General features: G+C 38.2%; 1 protein-coding gene across 16 annotated transcripts in view; it reads right to left on the bottom strand.

Moving 5' to 3' along the window:
- Positions 1 to 2,414: 2,414 nt before the first annotated feature.
- The window catches only part of UTY (ubiquitously transcribed tetratricopeptide repeat containing, Y-linked), a 245,450-nt gene continuing 221,060 nt past the window's right edge, over positions 2,415 to 26,804 (bottom strand). For 11 of the 16 annotated variants that reach the window (XM_055377186.2, XM_055377177.2, XM_055377188.2 and 8 more), the window contains 2 exons: positions 19,543 to 19,713; positions 16,919 to 18,402 (listed from right to left, as the gene is read on the bottom strand). In XM_055377186.2, the coding sequence (XP_055233161.1) occupies positions 18,376 to 18,402; positions 19,543 to 19,713 (198 nt within the window). In that variant the 3' untranslated portion in view covers positions 16,919 to 18,375. Of the gene's footprint in view, positions 3,370 to 16,918; positions 18,403 to 19,542; positions 19,714 to 26,804 lie in introns of those variants that run through there. The other 5 variants (XM_055377183.2, XM_055377172.2, XM_063703401.1 and 2 more) reach the window with 3 other exon arrangements.

The raw sequence follows: 26,804 nt of genomic DNA, 5'->3' as shown, positions 1-26,804 counted from the left end.
AAGGTGGCCAACTGTTCAAATTGTGTTCAAATAAGGCAAATGCTGAGCTGTGACCAATCCAGCTGTTTCTGTACCTCACTTCTGTTTTCTGTAAGTCACTTTCTTTTTCTGTCCATAAATTTTCCACCACGTAGCTGCATTTGAGCATCAGAGCCTACACTGGCTAGGAAGACTGCTCTAAACTTTATGAATTTACTAATTGTTCTTTGCTCAGTTAATTTTTTCAAACACATAGGTAGGTACTTGTATTGCTATTTTGTTAATTGTCTCCTATTTTATCGTTCTTTTGACCCTCTTCTCTGGCTGTCTCTGTACTTGTTGATTTTTGGTGTATATGTTTAGTGACATAAAGTTAATTCTTTTCCCTTTTTTCTTTCTGCATTTCCTATCGGTATTTTCTTTGTGGTTACTGTAGAGGCTTACATAAAACATCTTATAAGTTTATCTTAAGCTGATAACTGAACTATAATTGCATCAACACTTTTACCTTTCCTCTGCTTTTATTACATTTTACATTTTTATATGGTGTTTGTTCATTATTATGATTTATGTTAGAACATTATTCTATATGCCTATATATTTACCTTTATCAAGGAGTTGTTTCAGTGTTGCTGTTTAGCTTCATTGATTTCAACCTAATTTCCTTTAGCATTCCTTGTAAGGTAATTTCAGTGATGATGAATACCACCAACTTTTGTCTGAAACCTCTTCATTTCTATTTCAGGACGGTTTTGCTGTGTTTCACATTATTGGTTGGCATTTTTCTACCAACACTTTAAATAAATAATTCCACTATTTTCTGGCCTGCAAGGTTTCAGCTGACAATTCTATTGATAGTTGTATGGAGATTTCCTGCATATGACAAATTGCATTTTTCTTGCTGCTTTCAAATTTCTATTTGGTTTGGACTTTTGACCATTTAATAATGTATCTCGGTGTAGACTTGTGGTTCACCTGATTTGGTATCTTTTGAGTATCATGAATCTTGGTCCATTTCTTTCCCCAGAATGAGGAGTTTTGAGCCATGATTCCTTCAAATAAACTATCTTTTTTCTTTCTCCTTCCACCTAAAATTCTCATAATGTGCTATGTTGACTGGCAACGTAAGTGGTGTTCATGAGTCAGACACTTTCCTTAGTCTCTCATTCTTTATTCATTTTGTTCTTGGGTGGCTAATTTCAAATTTTATGTTTTAAGTGTTCACATTTCTTTCTTCTATGTGATTAATTCTGTTGCCCACTCTACTTAATTTTTAAAATTTCAGTTATCGTATTTTTCAGTTCCAGAATGTTTTTTGCTTTCCTCATAACCATCTTTGTGTCATTCTTTTTGTGTAACACTTTCCTGATTTAATTATCTCTGTGTTCTCTTGTATCTCACTAAACTTTTTTACAATGACTATTTTTAATTGTCAGGCAATACATAGATCTCCATTTCTTTATTGTTGGTTGCTAGAGATATGTTTTGTTCTTTTTATTGTGTCTTATTTTCTGACTCTTCATGCTCTGTACAGCTTTGTGTTTGTGTGCATGCATTTGAAGAAACAGTTCTCTGTCTCGTTTTTTTTGACTGGCTTTCATTAGGAAATATATTTTTAAGTCCTCCCAATGAGAAGTTCTGGACCTTTCTTCCTATTTGCCCTGGGCATTTTTGTTTTGTTAGCTGTTTTCAAAAACCTGTAATATCTTCCTCTTAAAAACAATTGTTATTGCATTATACCTATCTGATGTGTGAAGTGAGATAGAAATTGAACTTTTAGTTGGCACAAAGGAATGTTTTGGGGTTATACACTGCTCCTTTCCCTTTCTGGGTAAGAACCCTCAGGCATGCATCACTTTCTAATTTTACATACTTATGCTAGCTGTAAAAATATGCCTCTCTCCTTAGCAGTCCTGGGCATCCATACTGTGTCAATTCTTTCAGTGCTGTCTGGGAGATAAGACAGAAGCTAGAACCTCAAAAAGTGTACCGAAAGACCAAGGACACTGAATCTGCCACAAACTCTCTTTTCCTTCACCCATCTATTTTTGCTGTGAGCTGTGTTGGAACTTGGAAAAAAAGCTAAACTAGGTAAAAGAATACTGTTCTTCCTATTCATTTCAGTGCAGCTGGTATCAGTTTGTGATTGTCCAGGGTACTGCAAACACTTAAAGGACTCTGAGCTTCTCAAAAAGGAATTTTGATAGTTTTAAATCTGTTTATGTGGGGGAAACAACATCTGAAACTTCCTATATTACTGTCTGGCTGATTTGACAATTTAAAATAAGGTATGTAAATAGTTTAACAAGCAATTACAAATCTCTTGAAATGAGTAATACATTTCAGCAAAAATATGAGTAATAAAAACACCTAATTTAACTACAGAAATAAAAAATACAGGAATTAGAATAAAAGTGTATTGGCTCAATAGTAGAATGTATAATACAGAGGAAAAATTTCAGTGACAAAGACAGAACTTCCTGTTTATTCCAGCTGAACATGAAAGAGAAAATAAGCTGAAAAAAGTGAACAGAGTTGCGGGACCAGTTGTTTCAGGAACCTTATGGTGTTGCTTTTCTGGCCAGAAACCTCTGTGGGTGGTGGTGGCTTTGCCCAAGTTTTGCTCAGGCCTGCTGGGCTTGCTCCACCCACTCAGCCTGGAAGGCTACACTTGGCTCACATTACTGGCATGGATCCCATGCCTGCCAAGGGCCAGCCAGATGTGGAGCGGCAAGGGGTGTGTGACCAAGCCAGTGTGGCGACTGGCTACTGCACACAGTCAAGCACGCTGGCTGCTGCACAAGGATGGGCAGCTGTAGGTGCCAGCATAGGCACCAGCTCTCTGTGAGGGTGCAGTTGAAGTAGGCACACCACAAGCAACTTCCACAGCTGCAGTGACAACAGGAAGCTTGGAGACTCCCGAAACCACAAGGTCCTGAAGAGAGATTCACAACCCTGGCTCAAGGAGCTCCCAGGTCTGGACTCTCTAAAGGGCTACAGCTCTTCTCTCCTCTTCACTCACAAGGTAGTGAGCAAGGGGCATGTGTTAGCCCTGTTTGTTTTACAGCTTTCAGCCCCACGATCCAGCAGCTCCCAACTTCTTCTCCTTTGTCAGGGAAGAATGAGGAACGTGGACAAATGGAAGGAGAACAAGACAAAGAGAAGCTTTATTGAGTGACAGAATAGCCCTGGATCAGGAAGCTCCTCTCTGGGTGCAGGTCTTCTGGTCATCTCTGCAGCTCTCAGCAGAGATGAGGCCCTGGATTGGGTAGCTCCTTTCTGCAGCTGGTCACCTGATGTCTGCTCAGCTCTGCCTGAACCCAGGGCTTTTATGGGCCACAGAAGGGAGGAAGTGAATGCCGATTGGTCCATGGGTGGCCATGGGGAGGCCTGGAAAAGGCACCACAAGTTCACATTGGGGTTTGCAGGACTGGCAGGCCAGTTCCCACCCTTCAGGTCCTCCCTGGCCTGAAGGTGGGGCCTCACCAGGGGCCCACCCCCTTCCACTCAGGAACATGTCTGCCTCCTGCTGCCTTTCATGGCACCCAGGATGTATATATCAAGGGACACCTGCAGGTCAGTGCAAGCTGCCCTCAGCCTCCCATCAGCTTCCCTCTTATGCTCATCAGTGCCCAAAGTTCAGAGTGGGCCAAGAAGGTGGAAGGCTGGCATGTGAGTGCTGCCTTGAGCATGAGCACACCTGGCCGGGCTGACACAATGCCAAGTCTTGGCCCCAACCTTGCTCTGAGATCAGAATAGGCACTGGGAGCTGGGAGAGACCAGGCAGCAGGAGCAGACATCTCCAAGCCTGTCGGGGAGGGATCCTTCCTGGGCCCCTGAGAGTGCAGAGATGCCTGGCTCTGCAGCTGTGGGAAGGCTCAAGAGCACAGGGAGGCCCAGGTCCACAGCTGCACTGGGAAACTCCCACCCCATCAACTTGGAAGTGGGAGGGGGGGCGCCCCCACTTGTCCTCAGCTCCCAGTGGCCCTGTGGAGTGTGCAGCTCAGGCAGTAAGTAACTCAAACGTCAACATTAAGACATAAGTCAAACATCAACAAATTTAAAAGAACTGAAATAATACACAGTGTATTTTCTGAGCAAAGTCAAACCAAAGTGGAAATCGGTATTATACAAAAATAAAGCCTCCCCACTCCCCACCACTTGGGAATTAAACAGTTCTAAATACATTGATCTAAGAGAAAATCCTAAAGGAAATTTTTAAAATACATAAAACTGAATAAAAATTAAAATACAACATATCAAAATATGCAGGCTATTAGCTGTGAAAAGGGAGTTATTTCACTAAATGCGTGTATAGAAAGTGAGAATTATTATTATTTGAGACAAGGTCCCACTCTGTTGCCTAGGCTGGAGGGCAGTGGCACAATCACAGCTCACTGCAGGCTCAAGGAAGCCTACTGCCTCAATTTCCTGAGAAGCTGCAACTATAGGCATACAACATCATGCCTGTCTAATGTTTTAGTTTTTTATAGAGTTGAGGTCTCATTATATTGTCCAGGCTGGTCTTGAACTCCTGGGCTCAAGCAATCCTCCTGCCTTGGACTCACAAAGTACTGGGTTTACAGGCATGAGGTATTGTGCCTGGTTGAAAACAGTTTAGATTAACTGAAGTAACTATAAAAAGTAACTAAAGAATGAAGAGCAAAACAAACCCAAAAGGGGCTGTGGGTGACAGGGGGAAGAAAAATCAATGACATGTGGGGAAAAACAGTAGAATAAATAAAAGAAAATTCTGCTTTAAAAAAACTTGTGAGTGAAATCACAAAATATCAATAAGGAATAAAATACATTACTGCAGATACTATACTACTGAAACTATAATAAAAATACCATGGGGAATTCTGTAACTTAAAAGAAACAATTCTTCAAAACTCACAATCTGGCAAGTCAATCAAGATATAAGAGAAAATCTGAATAGTCTGTGACAACTAAAGACAATGAATTTTTACTTCAAAAGTCCAAAAAAGAAGACCCAGAATATTATGGCATCACTAGATAATTCGGCCAAATATTTTAGGAATTAACATCAAGTTTACACAATGTCTTCAGAAACTTGGCAGAACACTTCTCAATTCAAAATAAGGCCATTCTTACACTGACACAAAACTATAAAAAGACAATATAAACACAGAAAACACCAAGAGTACTCAGGTACATAGGTATAATAAACAACGACATGTTCACAAGCTAAGCTCAGCAAATACAAAATTAAATACGCATGCAACACAAACAGTTGGGATAAGGTTCATCTACGTAAAGCTACTTCAACATTGAAAATCAGTTAATGTAATCTAATAAAAAGAAAAGTCATATGGTTGTTATCAACAGATGCAGAAAAATGAGAGCACTTGAAAGTTTCAACCCTCAATGGTAAAACCTGCTAGGAAACTAAGAATAGGATATTCTTAATAAAGAGCATTTCCTTATAAAACTACAGCTAATATCATACGGCTAAGAAATTTTTTTAAAAAAAAGATTGGATACAATAGAAAGCAAGAGTGTCCATTTTCATCATTCTTATTTAACACAATACTGGAAATTCCAACTGCTGTGATAAAGCAAGAAAAATAAACACATGAACAACATATAGAAAGGGAGGAAATAACACTTCTTTCTTGCAGACTGTACACATGGAAAATGTAAAACAATTTACAAAAATCTTTTTTGAACTAATGAATGAGTTCTGCATGATCAGAGGATATTAAATAAACAGAAAAAAGTCAATCATCATTCTGTAGACTAAAGATGAACACGTGGAGATGGAAATTAAAAACCCAATACCACTTACATCTCTCAAAAAGAAATGAAGAAGGCTTCATGATGGCTGACTAGGGGCATTTGCTTTCTCCAATAAGAGAACCAAAGTGAGTAATCACGCATGAACTAGATCATCCAAGAGAGAGCACTGGAAAAGAGGTGATACCTAAAGCAAACAAGAATTAGGTGAGGCAGCCTGCTTGGCCAGGATGGGCTGGGCGCTGAGAGACTTTCCAACAAGGTCAGGGGTCAGTGATCTCCAGGGATCCATGTTCATACCAGGTATCCCTGTAATTCTAGCCACTGGAGAGCTAACCCCACTCAGTGGGCCCTGAAACTAACATAGGGAGCTGCAGAGAGATAGTAGGATGGTACTGCCTCAAGCATATAGCCTGTGCAGCATCCCTCACATTCCTTGAGACCTAAGCAGTTACAGCAAGGCACACTCTTCGCAACATCACCCCAAACAGACTGGGGGCCATCTTTGAAGCCCAGAGGAATCAGGGCTGAGGTGCAAGGAATGCATGTGCTGCTGAATCTGGAATTTAGGTATAACAAACCATGGGCTACTTGGGACAAACGTATGTCCGAGATGCAAAGAAACTGCCATTCTAGAGCCATGCCCCCAACAGACTCCCTGCTGTTCTGGAGCCCAGCAGTGCTGGGGCTGAGGTGCAATAGAAAAGACGGCTGCTGTCCCCAAGATGTAGTTGTGAGCACTACCAGACCTGAGGCATGAGTAGCACATGTGCTCCCAACATGTGAGCCAAAGCTGCTATCAGTGAAACCAGTATCGCTTGCCTAGTGGCAGGGCAATGGCATGAATGCTGCCACCATTCACCTAAGCATTCTGCCAGTGGCCTGAGAATCCCCCTAACCCCTGCTTTCCAGGCCCAGCACATGTACACACTATCAGTCCTCAGGAAAACCCAGCCTGAGCAGGTTTAATCCCCTATCTATGCCTGAGGAAAGTCTGGATCTTGGGTGTGACCCAGCTTAGTCCACCAATGTTGACCCCTGAACACTCCTTGTGGGGGACTCAGGCTGGGTCTTATCCACCTGGTTGCTATAACCACAGCTGATACCTATATGTGTGTATCAGATGTAGGCCTGGAGACTGGCCTGATGAGTTCACTGCAGCCTGATACACACTGCTTGAGGCATCCTTCCACTGTTACTGCCAGCGCCATCATCCATGCCACATCAGGTGTCCAGAGGCCCAAGAACCTACCTACATGCCAAGCTCACAGCTGCCACTATCAGCATCAGAATAAGTCACCTGGGGGCCCAAGCATTGGCCTGCTTGGATACACTAACACTGGTGCCACTGCAGGTCACACTGAAGCCCAAAGAGACAATTGTTGAGTGCACTGCTGCCACCACTAGGGCCTAAAGATGGGCCAGTCTGGCATCCCAGTCCCAGGTAAAATTGCACTACAGCCTCCAATACTAACTGCATCCGCAGAGCCAGTGAAAAAGTCTCAGATACCACTGATGCTCTTTACAACCAAAGAAATCATACAGAGACTATCCTACTGCATGAACCCAGAATCAAAGCCAAAGTGCCTCACCCAACCAATGCCACAGATTCATCCTCAGAAATATGTCCTTCTCTACGAAAGGGAATTAAGAAAATTGGAAGTGACTGATACACCAGTTATGCAGATATCAATGAAAGGACACATGAGAAAGCAAGTTAATATGACATTTCCAAAGGACATAATAATTCTCCAGGAATAGATCCAAATAAAAAATAAATACACAAAACGGCAGAACAAGACAGTAGTAATTGTAAAGAAGCTCAGAAAGAAGAATATTTTAAAACACGTTTAAAAAATCAAAATCAAAAACAAGTCAGTACATGAATGAGAAGAAAAGACACGTCATTAAAAAGAACTAAATCAATTCTGGAACTGAAGAATTCTTTGAATGAAGTACACACTAGGTTTGGAAGCAGCAAGAATTGGCTAGATCAAACAGAAGAAAAAAAAACCTCAGAATTTGAAAACAAGTCTTTTGAAATTAACAAAACAGGCAAACATTTTTAAAAGAATGAAAAAGAATTAACAAAATCTTTACAATATATAGGACACCACAAAGTGACCAAATAAATAAATTACTGGTATCTCGGCATATGAAAAGATAACAAAAGGTTCACAATCTGTTTAGCAAAATAATAAATGAAACTTCCCAAGTCTAGCAAGAGATTTACATATCCAGATACAGGAGATCCCACGATCCCCTCAGATGCGACACAAAAAAAATCTTCTCCATGGCACATTATAGTGAAAGTGTCTAAAGTCAATTACAAAGAGAAAATTGTAAGAACATCAAGAAAAAAGTGTCTCGTTATCAATAAAAGAAATCCCAGTAGACGAACAGACTGCTCAGCAGAAACCTTGCAGGAAAGGTTAGAATAAGACGATATAACCAAAGTAACGAAAGAAAACACCTGTCAACCCAGAATGCTATATCCAATTCAATTTTCCTTCATAAATGCAGGAGAAATAAAGTCTTCCCCAGATAAGCAAACACTGAGGGAATTCATCACTAGATGAACCCTACCAGAATTGCTCAAGGGAGTTCTAAATCTGAAAATGAAAGAACAATATTTGTCATCATAAAAACACATCAAGGTATAAAACTCAATTATAAGAAAACATACAAATAGGAAAGGACTCAAATGGTACCACTATAGATAACTGCCAAATCACAATAGCAATAAGAGAAAAGGAAAGAAATAGGAATACACAAAATCAAAAAACAACAGTATGACAGGTACAGAACCTCACATACCAACATATCAATAACCTTAAATATAAGTGGACTAAATTCCACACTTTATAAAATATATAGACTCTATGGATTAAAAAATATCACCCACTTATATGCTCTCTACAGGAAACTCACTATACCTGAAAAGTCAGCACACAGACTGAAAGTAACGGAGGGAAAATAGCATATGCAAGTCAGAAGTAAGCAGGAGTAGCCATACTTTAAGCCACAGGCAGGTTAAAAAAAAAAAAAAAAAAAACAAAGAAGGTCATTATATACATTATATAATGATAAAGCAATCAATCCAGCAAGAAGAAATAACAGTTCCATATACATGCAACCAGTACTGGAACACCCAGGTTCAAAAAGCAAATATTAATTGATCTAAGGAGAGATATTTCAATGCAAGAATAGTGGGCAACTTCAATCCCCACTTGCATTAGACCAATCATCTAGACAGAAAATCAACAATAAAACAATGGACTTAAGAACAGACATTGGACTAAAAGTACCTAACAGAAACCTACAGAATGATTTACCCCAAAATTGCAGAGTGCATACTCTTTTCTCATCAGCAAATGAAAGATCCTCTAGGATAGGCCATGTTGAGCCACAAAACACTTCTGAAAAAATTTTAGAGAGCCAAAATCACATCAAGTATATTCTAGGACCACAGTGGAATAGAACAAGAAATTAAGATTGAGCTCTGTGGCTCACGCCTGTAATCTTAACACTTTGGGAGTCCAAGGCAGGAGGACTGTGTAAGCTCCGGAGTTCAAGACCAGTATGAGCAACGTAGCTAGACCTTGTCTCTATTAAAAATTTAAATCAGCTGGGCATGGTGACTTGTGCCTGTAGTCACAGCTGCTCAGGGAGCTGAGGTGGGAGGATTGCTTGAGACCAGTGGTCAAGGCTGCAGTGAGCCATGAATAACCCACTGCAGTCCAGAGCAAGACACTGTCTCAAAAAAAAAAAAATTAACATTAAAAAATTAAAAAGGCTGGGCATGGTGGGTCACACCTGTAATGCCGGCACTTTGGGAAGCTGAAATGAGATAATCGCTTGAGCCCAGGAGTTCAAGACCAGCCTCATAAGTGAGACACTAACTCAATTTAAAAAATTGAAAACAAAAAACCATAAAACCACACAATAGCAACAGGAAAACCCCCACAAAAAACTAGAAATTAATACCAATAGGAACTGTGGAAACTATACATACGTGGCAATTAAATAACATTCTCTTTAACAACAACCACTGGTCAATGAAGAAATAAAGATTAAAATAAAAAAATTTAAATAAATGAAAATGGAAACAACACACCAAAATATATATAACAAAGGCAGTTAAAAAAGAGAAATGTGTAACAATAAGTGCTTACATCAAAATAGTACAAAGATCTCAACTATGCAATCGAATGATGCACTTATTAGAAAAACAAGAATCAACCAACCCAAAAATAGCAGAAGAAAAGAAATAAAGGTGACAGCAAAACAAACAGAAAAAGAGACTAAAAAAGAATACAAAGGATCAATCAACACAAAGTTCGTTCTTGAAAAGACAAAACTGATAAACTACTAGCTAAGCTAACCAAGGAAAGAAGCAAGAAGACCAAATAAAATTAGAAGTAAAAAAGGAAACATTACATCTGATACTAGAGAAATAGAAAAGATCATGAGACATTATTATGAACAAGTATAAACTAACTGCAAAAACTTAGAAGTAATGGATGGATTTCTGGAAACATACAAACTAGCTAGGATGAATCAAGAATAGCGGGGCATGGTGACTCATGCTTGTAAATCCCAGTAATTTGGGAGGCAGGTGGATCATGAGGTCAGGAGTTCAAGATCAGCCTGGCCAAGACGGTGAAACTCTGTTTCTACTAAACATACAAAAATTAGCTGGGCACCTGTAACCCAGCTACTAGGGAGACAGAGGAAGGGAACTGCTTGAACCTGCGAGGCAGAGGTTGCAGTGAGCTGAGATCGTGACACTGTACTCCAGCCTGGGTGACAGAGTGAGATTCCATGTCAAAACAAAACAAAACAAAAAAAAAAACAAAAAAGAATCAAGAATAAATAAAAAAAACCCTGAAGAATAAAAAGTAGTGATATTCATTCAATATTCACAAGTATGTCAACAAAGAAAAGCCCAAGACTAAATGGATTAACTGCTGAATTCTACCAAATATGTAACAAAGAATTAACAGCAATCTTCCTATTTCAAAACACTGAGTAGGAAGGAATTACCCTTAACGCATTCTATAAGATCAGCTTTATCTGATACCAAAACCAGAAAACACCCAACAAAAATCTATATACCATTAACCTTGACAAATGTATCCCCCGCTCTTGGCTCAGAGGAATTAATGTCATTAAATTGAACATACCGCCCCAAACCAGAAAACACACAACAAAAAAGAAAACTACACACTATTATCCCTGATGAATTGCATCGAATTGCATCCCATGCTCATGGATCCAAGGAATTAATGTCAATAAATTGGACATTCTGCTCAAAGCAATCTATAGATTCAATCCAATCCCCACTGAAGTATCAATGTAATTTTTCACAGACATAGATAAAACAATCCTAAAATTCATGTGGAACTAGTAACAAAACTGGCTGAATAGCCAAAGCAATCCACAGCAAAAAGAGACATCATACTACCTGACATAAAAATATATTACAGGCTACAATAGCCAAAAGAGCATACTATTGATATAAAAAGACACATAGATCACTGGAAGCAAATTGGATAACCCAAGAATAAATCCAGATATTTACGGCCAAGTGACTTTTTTTTAAACAAAGATGAAAATACATTTGAAAAAGGACACTATCTTTAGTAAACGGTGGTGGGAGAAATTGTAGGTCCACATGCAATAGAATGAAACTCAACCCCTTTACTTACTGAATTAAAAAAATCACTTCCAGGCTGGGCACAGAGTGTAATCCTAGCACTCTGGAAGGCCGAGGTGAGAAGATCACTCAAACAGCAGTTCGAGACCAGCATGGCCAACATGATGAAACCCCGTCTCTACTAAAAATACAAAAATTAGCCAGGTGTGGTGGTAGATGCCAGTAGTTCCAGCAGCATGGGAAGCAGAGGAAGGAGAACTGCTTGAACCCGGGAGGTGGAGATTGCAGTGAGCCACGATCGTGCCACTGTACTCCAGCCTGGGTGACTGGAGCAAGACTCCATCTCAAAAAATACAAAATAAAATAAAATAAAAAATATACAAAATAAATAAAATAAAATAATAAAATAAACTAAAATAACCTCCAGATGGGTCAAAGACTTAAAGACCTAAAAGTATACTACTACTAGAAGAAACACAGGGAAAACACTACAGAACACTGACCTAGGCTAAGATTTTATGGCTAAGAGCTCAAAAGCACAGCCAACAAAAATAAAAATAAACAAATGGTACTATATTAAACTAAAAAGCTTCTGCACAGCTAAGGAAACAATCACTGGAGTGAACAGACAACCCACAGAAGGGGAAAAAATATTTGCAAACCATTCGTCTGACAAGAGACAAATAATATCCAGAAAATACAAGCTCATACAACTCATTTATAAAAACAATCCCATTAGAAGGTGGGCAAATTACATGAATGGATAATTCTCAAAAAGACATACAGACTGCCAAAAGGCATTTAAAACTGCTCATGTCTAAGCATGAGGATATTCAAATCAAAACCATAATGAGATAAAAAAAAATCACAAAAATTAAATAATGTCATTTGGAGAAAATGAATGGAAGTGGAGTTCATTAGTTTACTTTTTTCGAGACAGAATCTTGCCCTGTCTCCCAGGCTAGCGGCAGTGGCAAAATCAAGGATCACTGCACCCTTGACCTTCCAGGCTCAAGAGATCCTTCAACTTCCGCCTCCCGGGTAGGTGGCAATACAGACACACGCCATTACACCCAGCTAATTTTTGTATTTTTTGCAGAGGTGGAATTTCACCAGTTTGCCCAGGATGATCTCAAATTCCTGGGCTCAAGTAATCCACCTGTCTTGGCTCCCAAACTGCTGGGATTACAGGTATGAGCCACTGAGCCTGGCCCAAGTATATTATGTTAAGTGAAACAACCTAAGTGTGGAAAGGTAAACATTGCGTGCTCTCATTCATATATGGGGGCTAAAAAAAATGATTTTGTAAAGGTAGAGAGTAGAATGATAGTTACCAGAGGCTGAGAAGGATAGATGGCTGGGAGGGAGCTGATAAAGACAAGTAGGTTAATGGGTACAAACATACAGTTAGATAAAATGTATTATGTTTTATCATTCAACAGCAGTATAGATGAATGACTGTAGTTAATAACAATGTATATTTCAAGGGAGAAATAGAAGAGGACTTGAATTTTCCCCAACTCATAGATATGGTAAGTCCTGAAAGTAATGGACACTCAAAATATCCCGATTTAATAATTACACATTCTATATATGTAACAACATATCACATGTACCCCCATATATATGTGAAATATTATCAACTTAAAAAATAATCTGTAGGTATAAGATCTGTAAAGGATCTGCATACTGATCATTATAAAAGCTAATGAAAAAAACCAACAAGGACTTAAATAGAGAGAAATACCATATGGACTGGGACACTCAACATATTAAAGATGCCAATTTTCTTAATTTTATTAACCTATTACTTATATTGCAAGCATATTTATGTAGATATGTATTCTAGATATTAGAACACTGTTGTTTATATAGTTAGCACAACATATCAAAATTACAATAAGGTTTTCTGTAGCCCTAGACAATCTTATTCTAAAATTTATATAGAAAGGCAAAGACTCTACAATAGGTAAAACAATATTTAAAAAGAATAAAGAATTGCTTTGTCCAATATTAAGACCTATTATATAACCACAGTAATGAAGACAGTGAAGCACTGGCACAAAGATGAACACATATAAAAATGAAACAGTCTAGAAAACACAAAAATCAACCAACACAAATTCACTCTACTGATACCTTTGAGTTAGAAACAAATGGTCCTGGAGCTTAGACACAAAATATAAAAACAAAACAATATTGCTGTATGCCTTACGATTTATAGAAAAAATTAACTCAAAATGGATTATGAATATAAACGTAAAATCTAAAAAATTAATCCACAGGGAAATATCTTTGAGTTGTAGGTATAAGTACATTATTTCACTGAAGCTGCTCAGGTTAACATCACAGCAACCTTGCACTAACCCAAAGAGATCTCTTTTTCTATCTTTTCAGAATAATATAGACACGGTTTTCAAAATATTTACTCTTCCTGATCTTTTAGCTCGTTTTCCCTCCCCTTTATGTGATGCCACAAGGTGGACTTGTACTCTCCTCACTTGTAGATTCACTAACTTGCATTTCTAAATTTGAGATTCACATATCCGTCTGTTCCTTTCTAAATCAATTAAAATCACTTAGATGTCACTATAATCTTCTGCTCTGTCCTTTCTGGATTTTGTCTTGTTAAAAGGACACTTCTCCACCAGGAAGATAATGGGATCTGTGAACTTTATTCCTTAAAATGTTTCCAAAATTTGTGCCTTTACTTCCATTCCACAAAATGAAAATTCCAAGTACAAAGCATTTCCTCCCTGGACTTTTAGTCTTAGATATATTCCCCTGGGATATGTGTAAAGAACAAATGGAGCATTGAAACAAACCGGAGTGTGACAGAATAAAGATTTTGCAAATTTATTGATTCTTTTATATAAAACCAGTCAATAGCTCTGTTACTAACTACAAGAACAGTCAGAAAGTCTTAACATGACTGAGGAGTTTTGCACCATCAGATCCCTTCTCCAGTTACCTGTTTACGCAGCTAATGCCTTAGTTACGACAAAGAACGTGAGGTCCCCAAACATTCATGTTATGAAGTGTGAATGTAGATGACTTAATACTTTTTTTTTTTTTTGAGATGGAGTCTCACTCTGTCACCCAGGCTGGAATGCAGCTCTGTCACCCAGGATGGAGCGCAGTGGTACAGTCTCAGCTCACTGCAACCTCTGCCTCCCAGGTTCAAGTGATTTTCCTGCCTCAGCCTCCCAAGAAGCTGGGAGTACAGGCATGTGCCACAATGCCTGGCTAATTTTTGTACTTTTATGAGAAGGGATTTTGCTATGTTGGCCAGGCTGGTCTCAAACTCCTGACCACAGGTGACTTTGGCCTGCCTCAGCCTCCCAAAATGCTGGGGTTACAGGTGTGAGCCACGGTGCCCAGACAACTCTTGAACACAAACTGTAATAGTACTCTTTTTGTTATTTATTTCCATGTATGTCCCATATTAGATGGTAAAAGCCTTGTGCATATGGAGTGTAGAGGACAAGTTCACATCTTTTCCATATTTGTCTTTTAGGAGAAGCTAATTAGAACATGTCTTAAATAAAAATATGTCATAGTAACTTAATGGCTAACAAAAAGGCTCAAATATTTAGGAGGAATAGACTCTTTACACTAAAATTATGTAATCACAAACTTAAGTTGATATATACTAGTATCTTGAACATCCTAGTTTGCAATTTATTACTTTGGAAAAGCAGCCAAGGTTTATATTAAAATACAGAAGCATGCTGGGTGCAGTGGCTCACACCTATAATCCTAGCACTTTGGGATGTTGACACGGGTTGACCTGAGGTCACGAGTTTGAGACCAGCCTGCCTAACATGGCAAAACCCCTTCTCTACTAAAAATACAAAAAATTAGCCCAGTGGGGTGGCCTGTAATCCCAGCTACTCGGGAGGCTGAGGCAGGAGAATCACTTGAACCCAAGAGGCAGTGGTTGCAGTGAGCTGAGACTGCGCCACTGCACTCCAGCCTAGGCAACAAGAGTAAAACTCTGTCTCAGAAAAAAAAAAAAAAAAAAAAAGCAGAAGCCGAGATTTCTGGTAACAACCAGATTAAGCAAGCCACACTATATATACATGGCAGAAATGCAAATCAATCTAAGAAAACTTCATGTTTAATTGCTGAGAAAGAGAATATGGCTGTTTTCCAGATAGTTCTCGTTTTCTTTTGGGAAAAGTATCTGTTTTATGCAACTACTGGATTATTTTCTGAACAATGTGTGTGCTATAAATTTCTTTTACTGAAAGGCATGTAGGTAGGGTCAGCTTGAGCAACTTCACACCTCCAGCAGTAAAAAGGACAACAAAAAGAATCTTTTTTTTTAAATCTCCAAAATGCAACTTACAAAGGTGATAAATTGATTACAGTAGATAACAGAACTTCATTTATCTAGATTAATTCCAAACTAGTGATATATTTGATTTTCAGTTTTGGTTTTCTGCCTATTTAAAGAGTGTAAGCTTCTGAAAAGTATTACTCTCAATGGATAATCCAAATATGCACTAGAAAACATGTAAAAGGGCTAGGTGCAGTGGCTCATGCCTGTAATCTCAGCACTTGGGGAGACTGAGGAAGGTGGATCATGAGGACAGGAGTTCGAGACCAGCCTGGCCAATATGGTGAAACCTTGTTTCTACTAAAAATACAAAAAAATTAGCAGGGCGTGGTGGTGCACACCTGTAGTCCCAGCTACTCCGGAGGCTGTGACAGAAGAGCTTGAACCCAGGAGCTTGAACCCAGGAGGCAGAGGTTGCAGTGAGCCAAGATCACTCCACTGCACTCCAGCCTGGGTGTCAGACTGAGATTCCATCTCAAAAAACAAAAACAAAAACAAAAACAAACAACAATAACAAAAAAAGTGTAAAAGATAAATAGGTAAAGTCATTTTCATGACTAGGTCAATTCTGTAAATTCAACATATAGTAATCCTAGCCATAAATCATCTTAAAAAGAGTTAAGACATAAGATGTTACGTCAGTAATACAAAACAACCGGTTAAGAAAAGTTCAGGTATAGCTCTGGTATTCTAGATGTTTCCTGATGGTTGATCTGTAGTTTTTGTTTAAGAGGGGTAAAAAAAGTCCTGAATTTTAATCTCAATGATTTCTGAACAAGAGAATTTACAAGAAAATTATAAAAATATCAGCATTTAAAATATCTAGAAGTACTTATGATTTTTCTTCCTTAATTACAAATTGCATTTTTTTCCTGAAATTAGGTATGTCATGATTACTGCTAACAGATTTCAATTACCTAACTTAATAAAATATCTTCATGAATTTTCTAACAACTATTTCTAGGAAGCCAAAATATTCCAAACTTGTCTGAAGAAAGTACTGCAATAATGCAATGATCAAGACATTTCACCAGATAAGACTATAAATTCCCTCTTGATATTTAAATAGCTTCTATTAAAGCATTCTATGATTCTTCACTAAAGTTCTCTGGAAAGCCGTTACAAAGAAGAATGTGATAAAATAAAAATGCTTCAGAAAGGAGAGGTAGAAAAGACAAGTATTATTATCAAATGAGGTAATATTAAATTAGCAAGTTTTTCATATGAAATACAAGTTTTAATCGAACTTATTACAATTTACTAGCGATATAGATTTTTTAATACTTTCCTCCCCTTCACCCCAAACCACGTTGTACAAGCAGGACAGTACAGCATTTCAAAGTCATCTAGCTTTAAAAAAATAAGTCACTTATTTGTTCTCTAAAAGAGGTTATCATTCTGAATCTCTTTCCCATAAGAAACTCTTAATTATAAACAACATTTATCAAATCTATATAATGTTTCCTTTAAAATATTTACTTCACTGACTATATGTTTTCTACTATTATAAAATACAATTTGCCAGCAATTATTTATGGGCTATCACTATGGTGACTACAACTTAATAAATCACACTAAAAGACATTTACTTTAAAAACAGCAAACTTCTGTGAGTAATACTTTATAATAGGCACCTCAAAAACTACCATAGATGTAAAAAATAAAACTTTTAAAATCTATACAATTATATATCGAGGTTTCTGTATATATTATACATGTGTGTACACATACACATATAAAATACATATAATCATTAGGTTTGAAAATGAACAAAAAGTGGATTTTTTCAGAAAGTCTTTTTTAAACTCAAACATTGGGAAACCCTTTAAACATTTAACAATTTTAATAAAAATTTCTGTATAATACTAAGCAGTTTTATTTACACATATAAAATGTAACAGGAGTAGTGTTTAAAACTACAGAACTCCTTAGTATTTAATGGCAGTTACGTCTGGAAAAAAACAACATTCCATTCACAAATATTTTCAGGCAATAAATATGTATTTATAAATAGTGTAAATCTGTATCAAGATTAGAAACAAAAATCACAAATCTGAAGTTTATTTCTTTGTCTATGTGCAATCCATTATCTTTGTATATGGGCTATTAATATTTAAAAAAATTATTTTGGAACCACAAATGTAATCATCATGGCCTCAAAACACACAAAAACATAAAGCAGTAAAAAACTTCCTCAGATAATAGTACACATTTTTTAAAAGCTGATCGAGGAGAGATTTAAATTTGCTATCTTATGAAGAAATGACCAGCTAGGAAAGTGTTTTTAACTAAGGAAAATTCTGCAGGGTTAAAATACAAATGAATATTAATTCATCAGCCCAGAAATAGAGAAACATAAAAAAGGCTATCTTCAAGTCAGTATTCTGTGTCACTTTGACAGTTTTGTCATACGTACACAAAACATATGATTAATATTATTTTTCTGAAGTACAGCTGGATCAGCATGTTAAGTCCTGAAGCAGAGGCAGCACTGTGTCCAGTTGCTTGACATACTATTCTTGGAAGGTTGCATAGACATAGCTTTTAGTCAACAGTTTTATGAAACAGCTACAAAACCAGTGGTGCAGAAATTTCCTGAAGAGCAGAAATAATCTCATTTAATATTCATGGAACTATATCAAGATGAGGATGATAATGAAAGAGCCTAGAAATAAAAGTTAAGATTTTGTTATATAAATCCTTAATAGTGTTTGCTAGCTCATGACTATAAAAGACAGCCTTTTTATGAAGTGAGTTTATAAGACATACGAAATCTCAACAGTTTCCTAAGAGAGATGCTCTTCTTTTTTTTCTTTTTGAGACAGAGTTTTGCTCTTGTTGCCCAGACTGGAGTGCAATGGCGCGATCTCGGCTCACCGCAACCGCTGCCTCTGGGGTTCAAGCAATTCTCGTGCCTCAGCCTCCGAGTAGCTGGGATTATAAACATCCACCACCATGCACGGCCAATTTTGTATTTTTAGTAGAGATGGGGTTTCTCCATGTTGGTTAGGCTGGTCTTGAACTCCTGACCTCAGGAGATCTACCCGCCTTGGACTCCCAAAGTGCTGGGATTACAGGCATGAGCCACTGCGCCCAGTTGAGATGCTCTTACTTTCTTCATTAGAATCAGTTCTTTAAGAGTGCGGCGCTATTACCTCCATTTTTCATCATTTAGTGAACAACGTTTGGAATACTGTTAAAAGTTAACCAATTTTTTAGATTGCTAAAAGAAAAGTTGTGTGGAAAAATAATTTTAAAGTAAATTAAAATTTCACTAGCAATTGGCTTATGAAAATGCCACAGCTAGATGACACTGAACATATTTTTCATGAGGCTTATATATCATATAATCTAGTCAAGCAAGCTCCATCAAGTAGTGCTATCAGGCAAACTCTTCTGGAATCTTTAAAACCACAAAGTACATGAAAAAAACCCACACATTTCTTTCAGATAATTACTACAGAAGAATTAAGTAACCTACATGTACAAAGGTTTTATAAGTTATGTAAGCAACATAAAAACTAAAAAATATTCTAAAAACATACAGACATTTACAAAAGTAATTAGTGTAACTATTCTTTGGGGGCATTCTCACTGAGAAGCAAAAATGGTAACAAACATCAGTTTCATATAGAAAAACTAACATGAAATATGAGGATGGCTACTAATATTTTACCTTACAAAGTATGTACTGCACCAATGGAAAATTTAAGTTTCTTCTTAACACATTTTTATCAGTTAGCAAAGTCAAAGACCATTGCTTTAAACCCACCTAATTAAGTGTACTCACGTGTTAATCACTTACTAGTGTAAATTGATCATAAACTTGGATTAGGTCCTCCATTTTGTACTGTTCGAGCACCACAAAATTTTCCAAACTTCTGCTTGTTTTTCGTGCACAATCTTGGCAATGTACTATGTAGGTTTTTTGAGTATTGCTTTCATTAGTGACAAAAAGCAGATTAAAAACCTCCACCTATATTAAATAAATAAATAAATAAACAAAAAGTACTGGACAGTGATATCTGAATTTATTTCAGCACTTTAACCATGGGGATTCTACTTCACATGGAACTGGACAATGATTTTTGGTTAAATCCAAGTACTTAAAAAAAACAAAACAAGACTATGGTTGTGAGTTTGAGACACTAGGTTTCTTTTATAGCACACCCAGAGAAAAGGATAATGTTAGATATTTAGAGATTGTCTTTAAAGAAATTAAATAGTCATTATGACCATTCACTAAAGTGTAATTCAAGGTTTGATAAAGGTCAGTGTATTTTTATTTTACCAAAATACCAGTGCACCACCAGATAAAAGTGACCATTATTTGCTTTTCACTTTTCTGTGAGAGTACTCATAGTTGTTCTGTGTCTGAAAGACTGTGTTCCCCAAATGACTGAGTCCACAGTCATTCATTTTTGATGTCTAGGTCACATTATTGTGGTTAATTTTCACCGAAGCTAAAACTACAATAAAAAAACTTGGAATATGCACGTAATCTGATATTTTTCAAGATAATGAAACTGATAGGTGAATAACAAAAAGTGTTTTAAGCCTCATATTAAAAAAAGTACAAACAAAAGTGTATTCATGAACATTAATGTAACAAGAGAAAACATGTCTTTTAATTTCTTAGTCAAGCATCTTCAGACTTCTGCTTGATTTCTTCAGTTAAAAAAGCCAAATCCTCATTATCTTAAGTCACTTTAAACAGCTGTTAAAATTCCAGAGTTCATGAAGCTCTCTATTACTATCAACAGGAGTAACAGTGCTCTGGCAAGCTAGGCAGCAAATTTAGGATTCTTCTACTTGTCATAATTCCCACATTGGATCAAATATGCTGGTAATTTTACAACTTAATAAACACTTTTGAACATCTCCCTTTTTTTTTTTACATTCTTAAGGTTATGTTCTAGTCTAGGACTTTCATTAATACCTCCTAAGACCATTCTAATAGTGTCCACACTGACTTGTTTGCTTTCTATCTCCACTCTATCCAATTATCAACTGTTCGGAGCAGGATCCCCAAAATCTGGCCATAAACTGGCCCCAAAACTGGCCATAAACAGATTCTCTGCAGCACTGTGACATGTTCATGATGGCCATTATGCCCATGCTGGATGACTGTGGGTTTACAGGAATGAGGGTAAGGAACACCTGGCCCGCCCAGGGTGGAAAACCACTTAAAGCCATACTTAAGTCACAAACAATAGCATGAGCAATCTGTGCCTTAAGAACATGCTCCTGCTGCAGTTAACTAGCCCAACCTATTCCTTTAATTCAGCCCATCCCTTGATTTCCCATAAGGGATACTTTTAGTTAATTTTATATCTATACAAACAATGCTAATGACTGGCTTGCTGTTAATAAATATGTGGGTAAATCTCTGTTCGGGCTCTCAGCTGTGGAGGCTGTGAGACCCCTGATTTCCCACTTCACACCTCTATATTTCTGTGTGTGTCTTTAATCCCTCTATGTAAGCTGGGTTAGGGCCTCCCCGACCAAGCTGGTCTCTGCAAGTGGTGCCCATTCGTGGGGGCTCGAATCCAGGTTGAAGGGACGATGGAGTGATGGTCGCAATGGAAAACTAGCTGGAGGACACCCGAGTACTCTTAAAGCAATCCCCGTGGTGAGTATGAAGGGGAGCTTGGAAGTATCAGGGTAACAATGAGACAAGTGTGGGGTGTGGTTCATTCCACCTTGGAACTTTTTCACACTGATGATGAGGAGGGAGAGTATAGTGAAATAACAGAAGAGGCTACAGAGCATGTTTATTTACCAGCTAAAGCCAAAGCGGCAAAGGAAGGTGAGGTTCATCCCTACCTTTCTGCACCCCCTATTATCTTGAAGAAAAATACCCTCCAGATCTTTCTTTTCCAGAGGACACTGGGTGAAAAGTAGTTGCCCCAGTGACTGTTTAGGCAGCGCCTTGAGCAACCGCTCTTAGTTCTATTCAGGCGGGAATTCAGCAAGCTAGATGAGGGTGATATAGAGGCTTGGCAGTTCCCTGTTAGAATGCACCCCCTAGATCAACAGGGAAATATTATAGCTACATTTGAGCCTTTTCCTTTTAAATTACTCAAAGAATTTAAACAAGCTATAAATCAGTATGGACCAGGTTCTCATTTTGTAATGGGACTATTAAAGAATGTTGCTGTTTTTAAAGAATGTTGCTGTTTTCAGTAGGATGAAAACTACTTACTTGTCTAACTCCTTACTCGAGCTTGTGTTACTCCTGCTTAGTTCTTACAATTTAAAACTTGGTGGGCAGATGAAGCTTCCATTCAGGCTGCTCACAATGCCCAGGCCCAACCTCAAATTAATGTAACTGCAGACCAGCTTTTGGGGGTTGGCGGCTGGGCTGGTTTCGATGAACAACTGGTCATGCGGGATGATGCCATAGAACAGTTTAGAGGAGTGTGCATTAGAGCTTGGGAAAAAATCACTTCAGGTGGGAAACAATACCCTGCCTTTAGTGCTATAAAACAGGGACCAAGAGAACCATACGTGGATTTTATAGCTTGGTTACAGGAGTCTCTTAAAAAGATGATTGCAGATTCGGCTGCTCAGTATATAGTGTTGCAGTAATCAGCTTTTGACAATGCTAATCCCAACTGCCAGGCTGCTCTGAGACCTATCAGAGGGAAAGCACATTTAGTTGATGATATCAAGGCCTGTGACAGTATCAGAGGTAATCTGCATAAAGCTACTTTGTTGGCACAGGCAATGGCAGGACTGAGAGTGGATAAAGGAAATACTCCATTTCCTGGAGCTTGTTTTAACTGTGGGAAGCACGGTCACACTAAAAAAGAATGTAGAAAAAAATCAGCGAGTCAGGCTGCCAGACGGGAAAAAAGATAACGGCTGAGCCTGAAATATGTCCAAAATGTAAAAAAGGAAAACATTGGGCTAATCAGTGTCACTCTAAGTTTGATAAAGAAGGGAACCTGATTTTGGGAAATGCCATGAGGGGCCCCTCCCAGGCCCTGTTCTAAACTGGAGCACTTCCAGCTCAGGCCATTCCCTTACCCCCATACAACGTCTGTCCCCCGCCACAGCTGGTAGTACTGCAGTAGATTTATGCTGCACAAAAGCTGTGAGCTTTCTGCCTCGGGAACCCCCTCAAAAGGTCAACAGGAGTCTGTGGACCCTTGCCAGTGGGGATAATAGGATTCCTTTTAGGAAGGTCTAGTTTAGGTTTAAAAGGGCTACAAATACATTAGTCATTGATTCAGATTACTAAGGGGAAATTGAAATTGTTATATCTACTTCTGTTCCCTGGAAAGCAGAGCCAGGAGAGCACATAGCACAGCTCCTGATTGTGTCGTATGTGGGAATGGGAAAAAGTGAAATTAAATGAACAGGAGGATTTGGAAGCACAAATAAAAAAGGCAAAGCAGCTTATAGGGTAAATCAAATTACTGATAAACATCCTACCTGTAAAGTAACTATCCAGGGAAGAGAATTTAAAGGTTTGGTAGATACAGGAGCAGACATTTCAATCATTTCTATACAGCATTGGCCATCCACGTGCCCAGTTCAAACCGCTCAATTTAACATAGTTGGAGTTGGTAAAGTCCCTGAAGTATATCAAAGTAGTTATATTTTGCATTGTGAAGAGCCCGATGGACAACCTGGGGCTATTCAACCAATTATAACTTCTGTACCTATACATTTATGGGGAAGAGATTTATTACAACAATGGGGAGCACAAGTTCTAATTTCAGAACAATTATATAGCCCTCAAAGTCAACATACAATGCATAAAATGGGTTATGTCCCTGGTATGGGACTAGAAGAAAATTTGCAAGGTTTGAAAGAACCACTTCAAGTGGAAAGACAAAATTCTTGCCAAAGATTAGGAAATAATTTTTGATAGTGGCCATTGTTAAGCCTCTAGAACCTATACGTTTAAAATGGTTAACAGATAAGCCAATTTAGATAGAACAATGGCTGCTAAGTAAAGAGAAACTGGAGGCTTTAGAGAAATTAGTTACTGAACAATTAGAAAACAGGCACATAGCTCCAACATTTTCCCCTTGGAATTCTCCAGTTTTCCTAATTTAAAAAAGATCAGGTAAATGGAGAATGCTGACTTAAGAGCCATCAATTCAGTTATACAACCTATGAGAGCATTACAGCCAGGATTGCCTTCTCCTGCTATAATTCCAAAAAATTGGCCTTTAATAGTCATAGATTTAAAAGACTGTTTCTTTACTATCCCTTTAGCTGAGCAAGACTAATGGTTTGCATTTACAATTTCTGCGGTAAACAACTTGCAGCCTGCTAAGCGTTATCATTGGAAAGTGTTGCCACAAGGCATGTTAAACAGTCCAACAATTTGCCAGAAGTATGTAGGGCAAGCAATTGAACCTACTTGTAAAAAATTTTCAGTGTTACATTATGCACTATATGGATGATATCCTTTGTGCTGCCCCCACTCGAGAAATATTACTCCAATGTTATGATCACTTGCAAAATGTGATTTCTCATGCTGGCTTTAATAGCTCCTGACAAAATTCAGACTACTCCCTACTCCTACTTGGGGACCTTAGCAAATGACACTACCACTGTGCCACAGAAAGTAACCATATGTAGGGATCAATTTAAAACATTAAATGACTTTCAAAAATTACTAGGGGACATTAATTGGATACAACCTGCTCTAGGCATTCCTACCTATGCTATGAGTAATCTGTTTTCTATCCTTAGATGAAATCCTAGTCTCCCTAGCCCTCAGCAATTAACAAAGGAGGCTGAGACAGACTTACAACTGACTGAGAAGCAAGTCAATAAAGCTCAAATAAATAGACTAGATCCAGAGAAGACTCTATATTTACAAATGTTTTCAACTCGGCTTTCACCTACTGGTGTTATTGTCCAAGAACAGGACTTAGTAGAGTGGCTTTTTCTTCCACTTTTTCTTTCCATTTATGAAAGTGTCGATAATAATTTTCCTAAAACAAAGCTGTTTCAGTTTTTGAAATTAGCTAATTGGATTCTCCCTAAAATAACTAAATTTAAACCAATTGAAGGTGCTGAGAATGTTTTCACAGATGGGTCTAGTAATGGTAAAGCTTCTTATTTTGGATCAAAAGGTAAAGCTTTCCAGACGCCCTATACTTCAGCTCAAAAAGTGGAGCTGGTAGTGGTAATTGAGGTATTGACTGCTTTTGATATGCCTGTTAGTATGATTTCTGATTCTACATACATGGTTCATTCCACACAGTTAACTGAAAATGCTCAGATACGACTTCATACAGATGAACAACTGATGACTTTATTTTCTCAACTGCAAACAGCAGTTAGAAGCAGAATGCACCCTTTTTACATCACTCACACTAGGGCTCATACACCTTTTCCAGGACCTTTGAAGGGAATCAAATGGCTGACCACCTAGTTGCTAATGCAGTATCTAATGCTAGACACTTTCACAATTTAATCCATGTTAATGCCTCTAGTCTCAAACACAGATACAGCATTACCTGGAAAGAAGCTAAAGCTATTATCCAGCGATGCCCAACTTGCCAAATGGTACATTCTTCATCTTTTACAGGAGGAGTTAATCCTTGAGGATTGGAACCTAACTCTCTTTTGCAAATGGATGTCACATGTTTCCTCGTTTGGGAGGCTAGTTTACGTACATGTACGCACGGACACCTTTTCTCACTTTGTCTGGGCTACATGCCAATCAGGAGAGTCTTCTGCCTGTGTTAAACGTCATCTTTTGCAGTGTTTTGCGGTGATGGGCATTCCAGCTTCTATTACAACAATAATGCCCCAGGCTATACTAGCCAAGCTCTAGCTACATTTTTCTCTATGTGGAATATTAAACGCATTACTGGTATCCCATACAATTCTCAAGGACAAGCCATAGTGGAAAGAATGAATCTCTCCCTAAAACAGCAGTTGCAAAAGCAGAATGAGGGAGACAGAGAATATGGAACCCCACAGATGCAACTGAATCTAGCATTATTAACTTTAAATTTTTTGAGTCTGCCCAAAGGCCAGATGTTAACAGCAGCTGAAGAGCATCTACAGAAACCAGCTATAAAGACAGAAGCAGAACAACTGATTTGGTGAAGAGATCTGATTACAAAAAGTTGGGAAATAGGTAAAATAATAACTTGGGGTAGAGGTTATGCTTGTGTTTCTCCAGGCCAAAATTACAGCCAATTCTGACACCATCAAGACACCTGAAACCTTATCATGAGCCAGATGCTGAGGAAGAGACTTCGGGAGCATCCTGAGGATCCCCCGGTTGCAGCCATGTTGAGACTGACACTGAGGAGGACCCCAACTGTCATGAGCAACACCTGTCAAACACAGCCAACCCCCTGGGGACAGACCGAGAAGCTGTCATTGACGGCAGAAGAAAACCTGGGGAAAGCAGGACAACCAGTCACAATGAGTAATTTAATCGTAGCTATGATAGTGGTTATCATCACTGCTGTGAGTATTCCTTCAATAATGGCTGACACAGAGAACAGTTATACTTATTGGGCATATTTATCAATCTTGGCTGGCAATAATGCCTGGATGCAATCACTCTATGACACAGTTACACACGCTTTCTGATCTCAGTATTTACCATAATAAATGTGCTCCTATAATTGAGGCATACTGCCTTCAAAAACCTATTTGTAAACAAAATAGAACCTGGCCAGAAATAATGAAGATACTTGTTTAGGAAGATTGCATTGCAGAACAGACAGAGGTGCTGCATAACAATTCCTATGGAATCATTATTCATTGGTCCCCTAAGGGGATGTTTAGCTTAAATTGCACCTCTCAGTCTGTGTGCCACAGCCACACTATGTTCAGCTGGTCTGAACAAAACGGTCAGATGGTAGTGATGATAAGAAGTACACCAAAAGTTCCTATTATCTGGAACTATGGCGGTATAGTGGCACCTCAACCTCAAATGATATGGCTCATTGTAGGAGCTAAACCATAAGGATTTGTAGAAACTACTAATAGCTCTTAATAAGATCAAAATTTGGGAAAGAATAAAAAAGCATCTAGAAAGACACTCTACAAACTTGTCTTTGGATATTGCAAAAT

This window comes from Gorilla gorilla, chromosome Y, assembly GCF_029281585.2.
Source record: "Gorilla gorilla gorilla isolate KB3781 chromosome Y, NHGRI_mGorGor1-v2.1_pri, whole genome shotgun sequence".
Classification (NCBI taxonomy): Eukaryota; Metazoa; Chordata; class Mammalia; order Primates; family Hominidae; genus Gorilla; species Gorilla gorilla.
Note: the sequence above shows the minus strand (reverse complement) of the source record. Positions and strands in the feature narration are given on the sequence as shown.